The sequence below is a fragment of the Salvelinus alpinus genome, chromosome 10 (genome assembly GCF_045679555.1).
Source record: "Salvelinus alpinus chromosome 10, SLU_Salpinus.1, whole genome shotgun sequence".
In the NCBI taxonomy this organism is placed as follows: Eukaryota; Metazoa; Chordata; class Actinopteri; order Salmoniformes; family Salmonidae; genus Salvelinus; species Salvelinus alpinus.
In genome coordinates, this window is record NC_092095.1 from 4,981,148 (window position 1) to 4,996,961 (window position 15,814).

At 47.6% G+C, this 15,814-nt stretch overlaps 1 protein-coding gene across 1 annotated transcript in view; it reads right to left on the reverse strand.

Annotated features, from left to right (window-relative positions):
* LOC139531414 (tetratricopeptide repeat protein 21B-like) overlaps positions 1-15,814 on the reverse strand; it is a 152,138-nt gene that overhangs the window by 47,352 nt on the left and 88,972 nt on the right. The window contains exons 15-16 of the mRNA XM_071327863.1: positions 8,814-8,949; positions 4,750-4,907 (exon numbers count right to left, since the gene is read on the reverse strand). Of these exons, the coding sequence (XP_071183964.1) occupies positions 4,750-4,907; positions 8,814-8,949 (294 nt within the window). The remainder of the gene's footprint in view (positions 1-4,749; positions 4,908-8,813; positions 8,950-15,814) is intronic.

Sequence of the window (15,814 nt, forward strand, 5' to 3'; positions counted from 1 at the left end):
AGAAGTGGACAGATGGAGAGAGGTGGAGGGGTGGAGAGAGATGGAGGGGTGGAGAGAGGTGGAGGGATGGAGAGAGGTGGAGGGGTGGAGAGAGGTGGAGGGATGGAGAGAGATGGAGGGGTGGAGAGAGATGGAGGGATGGAGAGATGTGGAGAGATGGAGAGAGGTGGAGGGATGGAGAGAGATGGAGGGGTGGAGAGAGATGGAGGGATGGAGAGATGGAGAGAGGTGGAGGGATGGAGAGAGGTGGAGGGGTGGAGAGAGGTGGAGGGATGGAGAGAGGTGGAGGGATGGAGAGAGGTGGAGGGGTGGAGAGAAGTGGACAGATGGAGAGAGGTGGAGGGGTGGAGAGAGATGGAGGGGTGGAGAGAGGTGGAGGGATGGAGAGAGGTGGAGGGATGGAGAGAGGTGGAGGGATGGAGAGAGATGGAGGGGTGGAGAGAGGTGGAGGGGTGGAGAGAGGGGGAGGGGTGGAGAGAGGGGGAGGGGTGGAGAGAGATGGAGGGGTGGAGAGAGGTGGAGGGATGGAGAGAGGTGGAGGGATGGAGAGAGGTGGAGGGATGGAGAGAGGTGGAGGGGTGGAGAGAGGTGGAGGGATGGAGAGAGGTGGAGGGATGGAGAGAGGTGGAGGGATGGAGAGAGGTGGAGGGATGGAGAGAGGTGGAGAGAGGTGGAGGGGTGGAGAGAGGTGGAGGGATGGAGAGAGATGGAGGGGTGGAGAGAGATGGAGGGATGGAGAGATGTGGAGAGGTGGAGAGAGGTGGAGGGGTGGAGAGAGGTGGAGGGATGGAGAGAGGTGGAGGGATGGAGAGAGGTGGAGGGGTGGAGAGAGGTGGACAGATGGAGAGAGGTGGAGGGGTGGAGAGAGGTGGAGGGGTGGAGAGAGATGGAGGGATGGAGAGAGGTGGAGGGATGGAGAGAGGTGGAGGGATGGAGAGAGGTGGAGGGGTGGAGAGAGGTGGAGGGAAGGAGAGAGGTGGAGGGGTGGAGAGAGGTGGAGGGAAGGAGAGAGGTGGAGGGATGGAGAGAGGTGGAGGGGTGGAGAGAGGTGGAGGGATGGAGATAGGTGGAGAGAGGTGGAGGGGTGGAGAGAGGTGGAGGGGTGGAGAGAGGTGGAGGGATGGAGAGAGGTGGAGGGATGGAGAGAGGTGGAGGGAAGGAGAGAGGTGGAGAGAGGGGGAGGGGTGGAGAGAGGGGGAGGGGTGGAGAGAGGGGGAGGGGTGGAGAGAGGTGGAGGGGTGGAGAGAGGTGGAGGGATGGAGAGAGGTGGATGGATGGAGAGAGGTGGAGAGAGGTGGAGGGGTGGAGAGAGGTGGAGGGATGGAGAGAGATGGAGGGATGGAGAGATGTGGAGAGATGGAGAGAGATGGAGGGATGGAGAGAGATGGAGGGGTGGAGAGAGATGGAGGGATGGAGAGAGGTGGAGGGATGGAGAGAGGTGGAGGGGTGGAGAGAGGTGGAGGGATGGAGAGAGGTGGAGGGATGGAGAGAGGTGGAGGGGTGGAGAGAGGTGGACAGATGGAGAGAGGTGGAGGGGTGGAGAGAGGTGGAGGGGTGGAGAGAGGTGGAGGGATGGAGAGAGGTGGAGGGATGGAGAGAGGTGGAGGGTGGAGAGAGGTGGAGGGAAGGAGAGAGGTGGAGGGGTGGAGAGAGGTGGAGGGATGGAGAGAGGTGGAGGGATGGAGAGAGGTGGAGGGATGGAGAGAGGTGGAGAGAGGTGGAGGGGTGGAGAGAGGTGGAGGGATGGAGAGAGATGGAGGGGTGGAGAGAGATGGAGGGATGGAGAGATGTGGAGAGATGGAGAGAGGTGGAGGGATGGAGAGAGATGGAGGGGTGGAGAGAGATGGAGGGATGGAGAGAGGTGGAGGGATGGAGAGAGGTGGAGGGGTGGAGAGAGGTGGAGGGATGGAGAGAGGTGGAGGGATGGAGAGAGGTGGAGGGGTGGAGAGAGGTGGACAGATGGAGAGAGGTGGAGGGGTGGAGAGAGGTGGAGGGGTGGAGAGAGGTGGAGGGATGGAGAGAGGTGGAGGGATGGAGAGAGGTGGAGGGATGGAGAGAGGTGGAGGGGTGGAGAGAGGTGGAGGGACGGAGAGAGGTGGAGGGGTGGAGAGAGGTGGAGGGATGGAGAGAGGTGGAGGGATGGAGAGAGATGGAGGGGTGGAGAGAGGTGGAGGGGTGGAGAGAGGTGGAGGGATGGAGAGAGGTGGAGGGATGGAGAGAGGTGGAGAGAGGTGGAGGGGTGGAGAGAGGTGGAGGGATGGAGAGAGATGGAGGGGTGGAGAGAGGTGGAGGGATGGAGAGAGATGGAGGGGTGGAGAGAGGTGGAGGGGTGGAGAGAGGTGGAGGGATGGAGAGAGGTGGAGGGATGGAGAGAGGTGGAGGGGTGGAGAGAGGTGGAGGGATGGAGAGAGATGGAGGGGTGGAGAGAGATGGAGGGATGGAGAGATGTGGAGAGATGGAGAGAGGTGGAGGGATGGAGAGAGATGGAGGGGTGGAGAGAGATGGAGGGATGGAGAGAGGTGGAGGGATGGAGAGAGGTGGAGGGGTGGAGAGAGGTGGAGGGATGGAGAGAGGTGGAGGGATGGAGAGAGATGGAGGGGTGGAGAGAGATGGAGGGATGGAGAGATGTGGAGAGATGGAGAGAGGTGGAGGGATGGAGAGAGGTGGAGAGAGGTGGAGGGGTGGAGAGAGGTGGAGGGATGGAGAGAGATGGAGGGGTGGAGAGAGATGGAGGGATGGAGAGATGTGGAGAGATGGAGAGAGGTGGAGGGATGGAGAGAGATGGAGGGGTGGAGAGAGATGGAGGGATGGAGAGAGGTGGAGGGATGGAGAGAGGTGGAGGGGTGGAGAGAGGTGGAGGGATGGAGAGAGGTGGAGGGATGGAGAGAGGTGGAGGGGTGGAGAGAGGTGGACAGATGGAGAGAGGTGGAGGGGTGGAGAGAGGTGGAGGGGTGGAGAGAGGTGGAGGGATGGAGAGAGGTGGAGGGATGGAGAGAGGTGGAGGGATGGAGAGAGGTGGAGGGGTGGAGAGAGGTGGAGGGAAGGAGAGAGGTGGAGGGGTGGAGAGAGGTGGAGGGATGGAGAGAGGTGGAGGGATGGAGAGAGATGGAGGGGTGGAGAGAGGTGGAGGGGTGGAGAGAGGTGGAGGGGTGGAGAGAGGTGGAGGGGTGGAGAGAGGTGGAGGGGTGGAGAGAGAAAGAGGGGGGAGTGGAGAGGGAGGGATGGATGGATGGAAAGAGAAAGAGGGGTGATGCTGGATACACTTAATTCAGAAGGTACACCTTTACGTAACACAATCAATCCCTCTACCCTGAAAGTACCCATCTATTTACCAGGAAGTTGTGGCTGACTCCGGTCTGGTCTCTACACTAGTTTACCAGGAAGTTGTGGCTGACTCCGGTCTGGTCTCTACACTAGTTTACCTGGAAGTTGTGGCTGACTCCGGTCTGGTCTCTACACTAGTTTACCTGGAAGTTGTGACTGACTCCGGTCTGGTCTCTACACTAGTTTACCTGGAAGTTGTGACTGACTCCGGTCTGGTCTCTACACTAGTTTACCTGGAAGTTGTGACTGACTCCGGTCTGGTCTCTACACTAGTTTACCTGGAAGTTGTGACTGACTCCGGTCTGGTCTCTACACTAGTTTACCTGGAAGTTGTGACTGACTCCGGTCTGGTCTCTACACTAGTTTACCTGGAAGTTGTGACTGACTCCGGTCTGGTCTCTACACTAGTTTACCTGGAAGTTGTGACTGACTCCGGCCTCTACACTAGTTTACCAGGAAGTTGTGACTGACTCCGGCCTCTACACTAGTTTACCAGGAAGTTGTGGCTGACTCCGGTCTGGTCTCTACACTAGTTTACCTGGAAGTTGTGACTGACTCCGGTCTGGTTTCTACACTAGTTTACCAGGAAGTTGTGACTGACTCCGGCCTGGTCTCTACACTAGTTTACCAGGAAGTTGTGGCTGACTCCGGTCTGGTCTCTACACTAGTTTACCAGGAAGTTGTGGCTGACTCCGGTCTGGTCTCTACACTAGTTTACCAGGAAGTTGTGGCTGACTCCAGTCTGGTCTCTACACTAGTTTACCTGGAAGTTGTGACTGACTCCGGTCTGGTCTCTACACTAGTTTACCAGGAAGTTGTGGCTGACTCCGGTCTGGTCTCTACACTAGTTTACCTGGAAGTTGTGACTGACTCCGGTCTGGTCTCTACACTAGTTTACCTGGAAGTTGTGACTGACTCCGGTCTGGTCTCTACACTAGTTTACCAGGAAGTTGTGACTGACTCCGGTCTGGTCTCTACACTAGTTTACCTGGAAGTTGTGACTGACTCCGGTCTAGTCTCTACACTAGTTTACCAGGAAGTTGTGACTGACTCCGGTCTGGTCTCTACACTAGTTTACCTGGAAGTTGTGACTGACTCCGGTCTGGTCTCTACACTAGTTTACCAGGAAGTTGTGACTGACTCCGGTCTGGTCTCTACACTAGTTTACCTGGAAGTTGTGGCTGACTCCGGTCTCTACACTAGTTTACCAGGAAGTTGTGGCTGACTCCAGTCTCTACACTAGTTTACCAGGAAAGTTGTGGCTGACTCCGGTCTGGTCTCTACACTAGTTTACCAGGAAGTTGTGGCTGACTCCGGTCTCTACACTAGTTTGCCAGGAAAGTTGTGGCTGACTCCGGTCTGGTCTCTACACTAGTTTACCAGGAAGTTGTGACTGACTCCGGTCTGGTCTCTACACTAGTTTACCTGGAAGTTGTGACTGACTCCGGTCTCCAGAGACTGAAAGCAGAGGTTGTAGTCTCCCTCATGGAGGTGTATCCTGGCCTGCAGCAGGTGGACCTCAGCGATGGTCGGGTCTCTCTCCAGACAGAAATCCAGGAACTGCTGAGCTGACTGGCTGTCGCCTGACAGAAGACATAACCCAGACAGCGAGATAAATCAAATCACATTTTATTTGTCACATACACATGGTTAGCAGATGTTAATGCGAGTGTAGAGAAATGCTTGTGCTTCTAGTTCCGACCGTGCAGTAATATCTAACAAGTAATCTAACAATTTCACAACAACTACCTTATACACACAAGTGTAAAGGAATGAATAAGAATATGTACATATAAATATATGGATGAGCGATGGCCGAACGGCAAGATGCAGTAGATGGTATAGAGTACAGTATATACATATGAGATGAGTAATGTAGGGTATGTAAACATTATATAAAGTGGCATTGTTTAAAGTGGCTAGTGATACATCAATTTTTCAATTTTTCCAGATAGATGTTTAAAGAGAGTAATATTGTATGTAATAAAGTAAGTAAACCTTGTCCTAGCCGGGAACGGCTCACAGGAGCAGGAGGCAACTAGTCTGTTGCAGGGCCTTACCCCAATCAATTTTATATTGGTAGTTTATCATTCATCCCTGCTCATGAAGTTAACTTGTGAGTCATAATTCAGGTTGCCTTATCCCTTGTCCATCATGTTGGTATCACCTGAGAGGAACTAGACATGGGTAAGTCGCTCTGGATAAGAGCGTCTGCTAAATGACTTAAATGTAAATGTAAAATGGATAGACATGGAGAGACATGGATAGACATGGATAGACATGGATAGACATGGATAGACATGGATAGACATGGAGAGACATGGAGAGACATGGAGAGACATGGAGAGACATGGATAGACATGGAGAGACATGGATAGACATGGAGAGACATGGATAGACATGGAGAGACATGGAGAGACATGGATAGACATGGATAGACATGGATAGACATGGATAGACATGGAGAGACATGGAGAGACATGGATAGACATGGATAGACATGGAGAGACATGGAGAGACATGGAGAGACATGGATAGACATGGAGAGACATGGAGAGACATGGAGAGACATGGATAGACATGGAGAGACATGGATAGACATGGAGAGACATGGAGAGACATGGAGAGACAGGGATAGACATGGAGAGACATGGAGAGACATGGATAGACATGGATAGACATGGAGAGACATGGAGAGACATGGAGAGACATGGAGAGACAGGGATAGACATGGAGAGACATGGAGAGACATGGAGAGACATGGAGAGACATGGATAGACATGGATAGACATGGATAGACATGGAGAGACATGGATAGACATGGATAGACATGGATAGACAGGGATAGACATGGAGAGACATGGAGAGACATGGAGAGACATGGATAGACATGGAGAGACATGGATAGACATGGAGAGACATGGAGAGACATGGAGAGACAGGGATAGACATGGAGAGACATGGAGAGACATGGAGAGACATGGATAGACATGGATAGACATGGAGAGACATGGAGAGACATGGAGAGACATGGAGAGACAGGGATAGACATGGAGAGACATGGAGAGACATGGAGAGACATGGAGAGACATGGATAGACATGGATAGACATGGATAGACATGGAGAGACATGGATAGACATGGATAGACATGGAGAGACATGGAGAGACATGGATAGACATGGAGAGACATGGAGAGACATGGAGAGACATGGAGAGACATGGAGAGACATGGATAGACATGGATAGACATGGAGAGACATGGAGAGACAGGGATAGACATGGAGAGACATGGAGAGACAGGGATAGACAGGGATAGACAGGGATAGACATGGATAGACATGGATAGACATGGAGAGACATGGAGAGACAGGGATAGACAGGGATAGACAGGGATAGACATGGATAGACATGGAGAGACATGGATAGACATGGATAGACATGGAGAGACATGGAGAGACATGGATAGACAGGGATAGACAGGGATAGACATGGATAGACATGGATAGACATGGAGAGACATGGATAGACATGGATAGACAGGGATAGACAGGGATAGACAGGGATAGACAGGGAGAGACATGGATAGACATGGATAGACAGGGATAGACATGGATAGACAGGGAGAGACATGGATAGACAGGGATAGACAGGGATAGACATGGATAGACAGGGATAGACAGGGATAGACAGGGATAGACATGGAGAGACATGGAGAGACATGGATAGACATGGATAGACATGGATAGACATGGAGAGACATGGAGAGACAGGGATAGACATGGAGAGACATGGATAGACATGGATAGACATGGAGAGACATGGAGAGACATGGATAGACATGGAGAGACATGGAGAGACATGGAGAGACATGGATAGACATGGATAGACAGGGATAGACATGGATAGACAGGGATAGACATGGATAGACAGGGATAGACATGGATAGACATGGAGAGACATGGATAGACATGGAGAGACATGGATAGACATGGAGAGACATGGATAGACATGGATAGACATGGAGAGACATGGATAGACATGGAGAGACATGGATAGACATGGAGAGACATGGATAGACATGGATAGACAGGGATAGACATGGATAGACAGGGATAGACATGGATAGACATGGAGAGACATGGATAGACAGGGATAGACATGGATAGACAGGGATAGACATGGGTAGACATGGAGAGACATGGATAGACATGGATAGACATGGAGAGACATGGAGAGACGCCTACGTTACTTCTCCTAACCTGCCACGTCAGTTCTCCTAACCTGCCACGTCAGTTCTCCTAACCTGCCACGTCAGTTCTCCTAACCTGCCACGTCAGTTCTCCTAACCTGCCACGTCAGTTCTCTTAACCTGCCACGTCAGTTCTCCTAACCTGCCACGTCAGTTCTCCTAACCTGCCACGTCAGTTCTCCTAACCTGCCACGTCAGTTCTCCTAACCTGCCACGTCAGTTCTCCTAACCTGCCACGTCAGTTCTCCTAACCTGCCACGTCAGTTCTCCTAACCTGCCTAGCTAAAATGCTACAAGGAAGCAGGAAGCAGCCATGCAAAACGGTCTAGATCGGCAACCAATCTGTTAGGTTTTGATCCTCCCACCTGTTTCGCAACGCCCACTTTCAGACACACTACAGGTATGCAGTTACCATGACTACCTTTCAGACACACTACAGGTATGCAGTTACCATGACTAACTTTCAGACACACTACAGGTATGCAGTTACCATGACTACCTTTCAGACACACTACAGGTATGCAGTTACCATGACTACCTTTCAGACACACTACACAGCCTTTTCTCAATAAGATTTGCTCATCTCCTGCATCCTCTCTCCTCCGTCCTCTTTCGCCTACTTTAAAAAAGGTTGAAGGTAATTGAGGAGAGGCAGCGAGGAGAGGGAGCGAGGAGAGGGAGCGAGGAGAGGCAGCGAGGAGAGGGAGCGAGGAGAGGCAGCGAGGAGAGGCAATGTGGATGAAAATGCACTTGTATAAAATGAGACCCTCCTTATCCACTCACCAACCATTAGGCTAATGACGTTTACAGGAGTGGATGCCAAAATATATGACATTTACAGGAGTGGATCCCAAAATACATGACGTTTACAGGGGTGGATCCCAAAATACATGACGTTTACAGGGGTGGATCCCAAAATAAATGTATAAAGTGATAAAAACAAATGAAGTTAGTTAAGACATTTTACAGGTAAAACGATATGTAGCATATTGTTTTTTATTCATGGTTTTCACCTCCAATTATACAACAGCTGATTCAAAGGGAGTGTGGCAGATATCAATATTCTTCCTGGTAAAATTCACTTGTGCTTCCTCGCCAAATGAGGCTATCGAGGAGAGGACCATCTCTCGTTTGACTACTAACAACATGACACACTCCTCGACCACCGGACCACTTATCGTTTTCTGGGTCACGGAGGAGGACGGAAAACGCAGACACCCATACCGATAGGCTCCTACCTGAAAGGAACGTGACATGGGCCATGTGGTAGGCTCCAGGCAGCAGGCCGGGGGCCATCTTGACCACAGGCTGCAGGACCATTCCAGAGTGACTCAGGCCAAAGGGGATGGGCTGACCTGCCGTCAGGGGTTTCTCCTGGGAGGGAGAGGAGTGGAGGAATGGGTCGTTAGAAACACTGCTAAAGAGCTTTCCCTCCTGCATGGAAACACTATAAATCAAATCTAATGCTATTGGTCACATGGTTAGCAGATGTTATTGGTCACATGGTTAGCAGATGTTATTAGTCACATGGTTAGCAGATGTTATTGGTCACATGGTTAGCAGATGTTATTGGTCACATGGTTAGCAGATGTTATTGGTCACATGGTTAGCAGATGTTATTGGTCACATGGTTAGCAGATGTTAATGGTCACATGGTTAGCAGATGTTATTGGTCACATGGTTAGCAGATGTTATTGGTCACATGGTTAACAGATGTTATTGGTCACATGGTTAGCAGATGTTATTGGTCACATGGTTAGCAGATGTTATTGGTCACATGGTTAGCAGATGTTATTGGTCACATGGTTAGCAGATGTTATTGGTCACATGGTTAGCAGATGTTATTGGTCACATACACATGGTTAGCAGATGTTATTGTGTAGTGAAATGCTTGTGCTTCTAGATCCGACAGTGCAGTAATATCTAACAAGTAATATCTAACAATTCCACAACAAAACCTAATATCTAACAATTCCACAACAAAACCTAATGCACACAATCTAGTAAAGGGATCAGAATATATAAGTATAAAATATATGGATGAGCAGTGACAGAGCGGCTAAGATGCAATAGATAGTGAAGGATACAGTATACAGTATATACATATGAGATGAGTAATGCGAGATATGTAAACATTATTAAAGTGGCATTATTAAAGTGACTAGTGTTCCATTTCTTAAAGTGGCCAATGACTTCAAGTCTGTATGTAGGCAGCCACCTCTCTGTGCTAGTGGTGGCTGTTTAAAAATCTGATGGCCTTGAGATGGAAGCTGTTTTTCAATCTCTCGGTCCCAGCTTTGATGCACCTGTACTGACCTCGCCTTCTGGATGGAAGCGGGATGAACAGGCAGTGGCTAGGGTGGTTATTAGTAGAGGTCGACCGATTAATCGGAATGGCCGGTTAATTAGGGCTGATTTCATTTTTTTTTTTTACACCTTTATTTAACTAGGCAAGTCAGTTAAGAACACATTCTTATTTTCAATGACGGCCTAGGAACGAGGGTTAACTGCCTTGTTCAGGGGCAGAACGACAGATTTTTACATTGTCAGCTCAGGGATTCAATCTTGCAACCTTACAGTTAACTAGTCCAAAGCTCTAACCACCTGCCACACGAGGAGCCCGCCTGTTACGCGAATGCAGTAAGAAGCCACGGTAAGTTGCTAGCTAGCATTAAACTTATCTTATAAAAAACAATCAATCAATCAATCATAATCACTAGTTATAACTACACATGGTTGATGATATTACTAGTTTATCTAGCGTGTCCTGCGTTGCATATGATCGATGCAGTGCGCATTCGCGAAAAAGGACTGTCGTTGCTCCAACGTGTACCTAACCATAAACATCAATGCCTTTCTTAAAATCAATACACAGAAGTATATCTTTTTAAACCTGCATATTTAGCTAAAAGAAATCCAGGTTAGCAGGCAATATTAACCAGGTGAAATTGTGTCACTTCTCTTGCGTTCATTGCACGCAGACTCAGAGTATATGCAGCAGTTTGGGCCGCCTGGCTCATTGCGAACTAATTTGCACGAATTTTACGTAATTATGACATAACATTGAAGGTTGTGCAATGTAACAGGAATATTGTCACGACTTCTGCCGAAGTCGTTGCCTCTCCTTGTTCGGGCGGTGTTCGGCGGTCGACGTCACCGGTCTTCTAGCCATCATCGATCCATTTTTCATTTTCCATTGGTTTTGTCTTGTCTTCCCACACACCTGTTTTCAATCCCATCCATTACCTCTTGTGTATTTAACCCTCTGTTTCCCCTCATGTCTTTGTCAGAGATTGTTTTACGTCAAGTGTTGTTTCTTGGTGTATAGGTGCGCGACGGGTCCTCGTACCCATGTTTATTTTATGTACGTACATTTTCGTGTTTGGATCATGTTAAGTGGACATTTATTAAAAGTCTCCATTTACACTCCGTTGAACTCTCCTGCGCCTGACTTCCCTGCCACCTATACACACGACTCTGACAAATATTTAGACTTATGGATGTCACCCGTTAGATAAAATACGGAACGGTTCCGTATTTCACTGAAAAAATTAACATTTTGTTTTCGAGATGATAGTTTCCGGATTCGACGATATTAATGACCTAAGGCTCGTATTTCTGTGTGTTATTATGTTATAATTAAGTCTATGATTTGATAGAGCAGTCTGACTGAGCGGTGGAAGGTACCAACACGCTCGTAAGCATTCATTCAAACAGCACTTTCGTGCGTTTTGCCAACAGCTTTTCGTCACTCGCTCTGAGACTTGGAGTAGTTGTTCCCCTTGCTCTGCATGGGTAACGCTGCTTCGAGGGTGGCTGTTGTCGATGTGTTCCTGGTTCGAGCCCAGGTAGCAGCGAGGAGAGGGATGGAAGTTATACTGTTACACTGGCAGTACTAAAGTGCCTATAAGAACATCCAATAGTCAAAAGTATATGAAACCTAAAACTTCTTACCTGGGAATATTGAAGACTCATGTTAAGAGGAACCACCAGCTTTCATATGTTCTCATGTTCTGAGCAAGGAACTTAAACGTTAGCTTTCTTACATGGCACATATTGCACTTTTACTTTCTTCTCCAACACTTTGTGTTTTTTTATTTTTTTAATATATATATATTTTTTATAAATCGGTCGATTAATCGGTATCGGCTTTTTTGGGGACCTCCAATAATCGGTATCGGCGTTGAAAAATCATAATCGGTTGACCTCTAGTTATTAGTACAGGAGAGGGCTGAGAACGCATCCTTGTGGGACCCCAGTGTTGAGGATCAGTGAAGAAGGTGTTGTTTCCTACCTTCACCACCTGGGGGCGACCCGTCAGGAAGTCCAGGACCCAGTTTCACAGTGCGGGGTTCAGACCCAGGGCCCCGAGCTTAATGATGCGTTTGGAGGGTACTATGGTGTTGAATGCTGAGATGTAGTCAATGAACAGCATTCAAAAATAGGCATTCCTCTTGTCCAGATAGGACAGGGCAGTGTGCAGTGTGATGGCGATTGCATCGTCTGTGGACCTATTGGGGCTGTAAGCAAATTGGAGTGGGTCTAGGGTAACAGGTAGGGTGGAGGTGATATGATCCTTGACATGTCTCTCAAAGCACTTCAATCCACAGTTTCTGGTTAGGGAAGGTTTTAATAGTCACAGTGGGTACAACATCTCCTATACACTTCCTTATAAACTCGCTCACCGAGTCAGCGTATACGTCAATGTTATTATCTGAGTCTACCCGGAAAATATCCCAGTCCACGTGATCGAAGCAATCTTGATGCATGGAATCCGATTGGTCAGACCAGTGTTGGATAGACCTAAGCATAGGCTCTTCTTTTTTTCGTTTCTGCTTATAGGAAGGGAGCAACAAGATGGAGTCATGGTCAGATTTGCCAAAAGGAGGGCGGGGGAGCGCCTTGTATGCATTGCCGAAGTAAGAGTAGCAGTGGTCGAGTGTGTTACTCGCTCGTGTACTGCAATCGATATGCTGATAGAATTTAGGTAGCCTTGTTCTCAGATTAGGTCAGGTGGCAAAAGGACGTGAGTTCTTATATGTTGTTACAATTACACCATGAGTCGTTAATCATGAAACATACACCCCCGCCCTTCTTCTTACCCGAGATATGTTTGTTCCTGTTAGGGCGATGCACTGAAAATCCCGTTGGCTGTACCGACTCCGACAACATGTCCCCAGCTAGCCATGTCTCCGTGAAACAGAGTATGTTACAATCCCGGATATCTCTTTGGAAAGAAACCCTTGTCCTAATTTGGTCGTCTTTGTTAACTGGGGACTGGACATTAGCGAGTAATATACTCGGAAGCAGTGGGTAGTGTGGACGCATCTGAAGGTTCACTAGAAGAATGGGTGTAGCTGATGTGGCTTTCAGTGATACTAACTCATGAGTCAACACATTAGTATGGAGGACTTGGTCAATAGATACTTACTCATGAGTCAACCCACTTGGTGGCCAGGGTTATGTGTGTCCCCTTGCTACAATACCATAGTGATAGGGAACAACTGAAATGTGTCTTCTGTTGTCTTCTATCACCAGAAAGGACAATCCAGCAGTAGGGTTTAAGGCAGGAGTATTAAACTGATCCTTCATTACCCATGTTGTCTAGACCAGGAGTATTAAACTGATCCTTCATTACCCATGTTGTCTAGACCAGGAGTATTACACTGATCCTTCATTACCCATGTTGTCTAGACCAGGGGTATTAAACTGATCCTTCATTACCCATGTTGTCTAGACCAGGAGTATTAAACTGATCCTTCATTACCCATGTTGTCTAGACCAGGAGTATTACACTGATCCTTCATTACCCATGTTGTCTAGACCAGGAGTATTAAACTGATCCTTCATTACCCATGTTGTCTAGACCAGGGGTATTAAACTGATCCTTCATTACCCATGTTGTCTAGACCAGGAGTATTAAACTGATCCTTCATTACCCATGTTGTCTAGACCAGGAGTATTACACTGATCCTTCATTACCCATGTTGTCTAGACCAGGAGTATTACACTGATCCTTCATTACCCATGTTGTCTAGACCAGGAGTATTAAACTGATCCTTCATTACCCATGTTGTCTAGACCAGGGGTATTAAACTGATCCTTCATTACCCATGTTGTCTAGACCAGGGGTATTAAACTGATCCTTCATTACCCATGTTGCCTAGACCAGGAGTATTAAACTGATCCTTCATTACCCATGTTGTCTAGACCAGGAGTATTACACTGATCCTTCATTACCCATGTTGTCTAGACCAGGAGTATTACACTGATCCTTCATTACCCATGTTGTCTAGACCAGGAGTATTACACTGATCCTTCATTACCCATGTTGTCTAGACCAGGAGTAATAAACTGATCCTTCATTACCCATGTTGTATAGACCAGGAGTATTAAACTGATCCTTCATTACCCATGTTGTCTAGACCAGGAGTATTAAACTGATCCTTCATTACCCATGTTGTCTAGACCAGGAGTATTAAACTGATCCTTCATTACCCATGTTGTCTAGACCAGGAGTATTAAACTGATCCTTCATTACCCATGTTGTCTAGACCAGGAGTATTACACTGATCCTTCATTACCCATCTTGTCTAGACCAGGAGTATTAAACTGATCCTTCATTACCCATGTTGTCTAGACCAGGAGTATTAAACTGATCCTTCATTACCCATGTTGTCTAGACCAGGAGTATTAAACTGATCCTTCATTACCCATGTTGTCTAGACCAGGAGTATTAAACTGATCCTTCATTACCCATGTTGTCTAGACCAGGGGTATTAAACTGATCCTTCATTACCCATGTTGTCTAGACCAGGAGTATTAAACTGATCCTTCATTACCCATGTTGTCTAGACCAGGAGTATTAAACTGATCCTTCATTACCCATGTTGTCTAGACCAGGGGTATTAAACTGATCCTTCATTACCCATGTTGTATAGACCAGGGGTATTAAACTGATCCTTCATTACCCATGTTGTCTAGACCAGGAGTATTAAACTGATCCTTCATTACCCATGTTGTCTAGACCAGGAGTATTAAACTGATCCTTCATTACCCATGTTGTCTAGACCAGGAGTATTAAACTGATCCTTCATTACCCATGTTGTCTAGACCAGGAGTATTAAACTGATCCTTCATTACCCATGTTGTCTAGACCAGGAGTATTAAACTGATCCTTCATTACCCATGTTGTCTAGACCAGGAGTATTACACTGATCCTTCATTACCCATCTTGTCTAGACCAGGAGTATTAAACTGATCCTTCATTACCCATGTTGTCTAGACCAGGAGTATTAAACTGATCCTTCATTACCCATGTTGTCTAGACCAGGAGTATTAAACTGATCCTTCATTACCCATGTTGTCTAGACCAGGAGTATTAAACTGATCCTTCATTACCCATGTTGTCTAGACCAGGGGTATTAAACTGATCCTTCATTACCCATGTTGTCTAGACCAGGAGTATTAAACTGATCCTTCATTACCCATGTTGTCTAGACCAGGAGTATTAAACTGATCCTTCATTACCCATGTTGTCTAGACCAGGGGTATTAAACTGATCCTTCATTACCCATGTTGTATAGACCAGGGGTATTAAACTGATCCTTCATTACCCATGTTGTCTAGACCAGGAGTATTAAACTGATCCTTCATTACCCATGTTGTCTAGACCAGGGGTATTAAACTGATCCTTCATTACCCATGTTGTCTAGACCAGGAGTATTAAACTGATCCTTCATTACCCATGTTGTCTAGACCAGGAGTATTAAACTGATCCTTCATTACCCATGTTGTCTAGACCAGGAGTATTAAACTGATCCTTCATTACCCATGTTGTCTAGACCAGGAGTATTAAACTGATCCTTCATTACCCATGTTGTCTAGACCAGGAGTATTAAACTGATCCTTCATTACCCATGTTGTCTAGACCAGGGGTATTAAACTGATCCTTCATTACCCATGTTGTCTAGACCAGGGGAATTAAACTGATCCTTCATTACCCATGTTGTCTAGACCAGGGGTATTAAACTGATCCTTCATTACCCATGTTGTCTAGACCAGGAGTATTAAACTGATCCTTTATTACCCATGTTGCCTAGACCAGGGGTATTAAACTGATCCTTCATTACCCATGTTGTATAGACCAGGGGTATTAAACTGATCCTCCATTACCCATGTTGCCTAGACCAGGGGTATTAAACTGATCCTTCATTACCCATATTGTCTAGACCAGGGG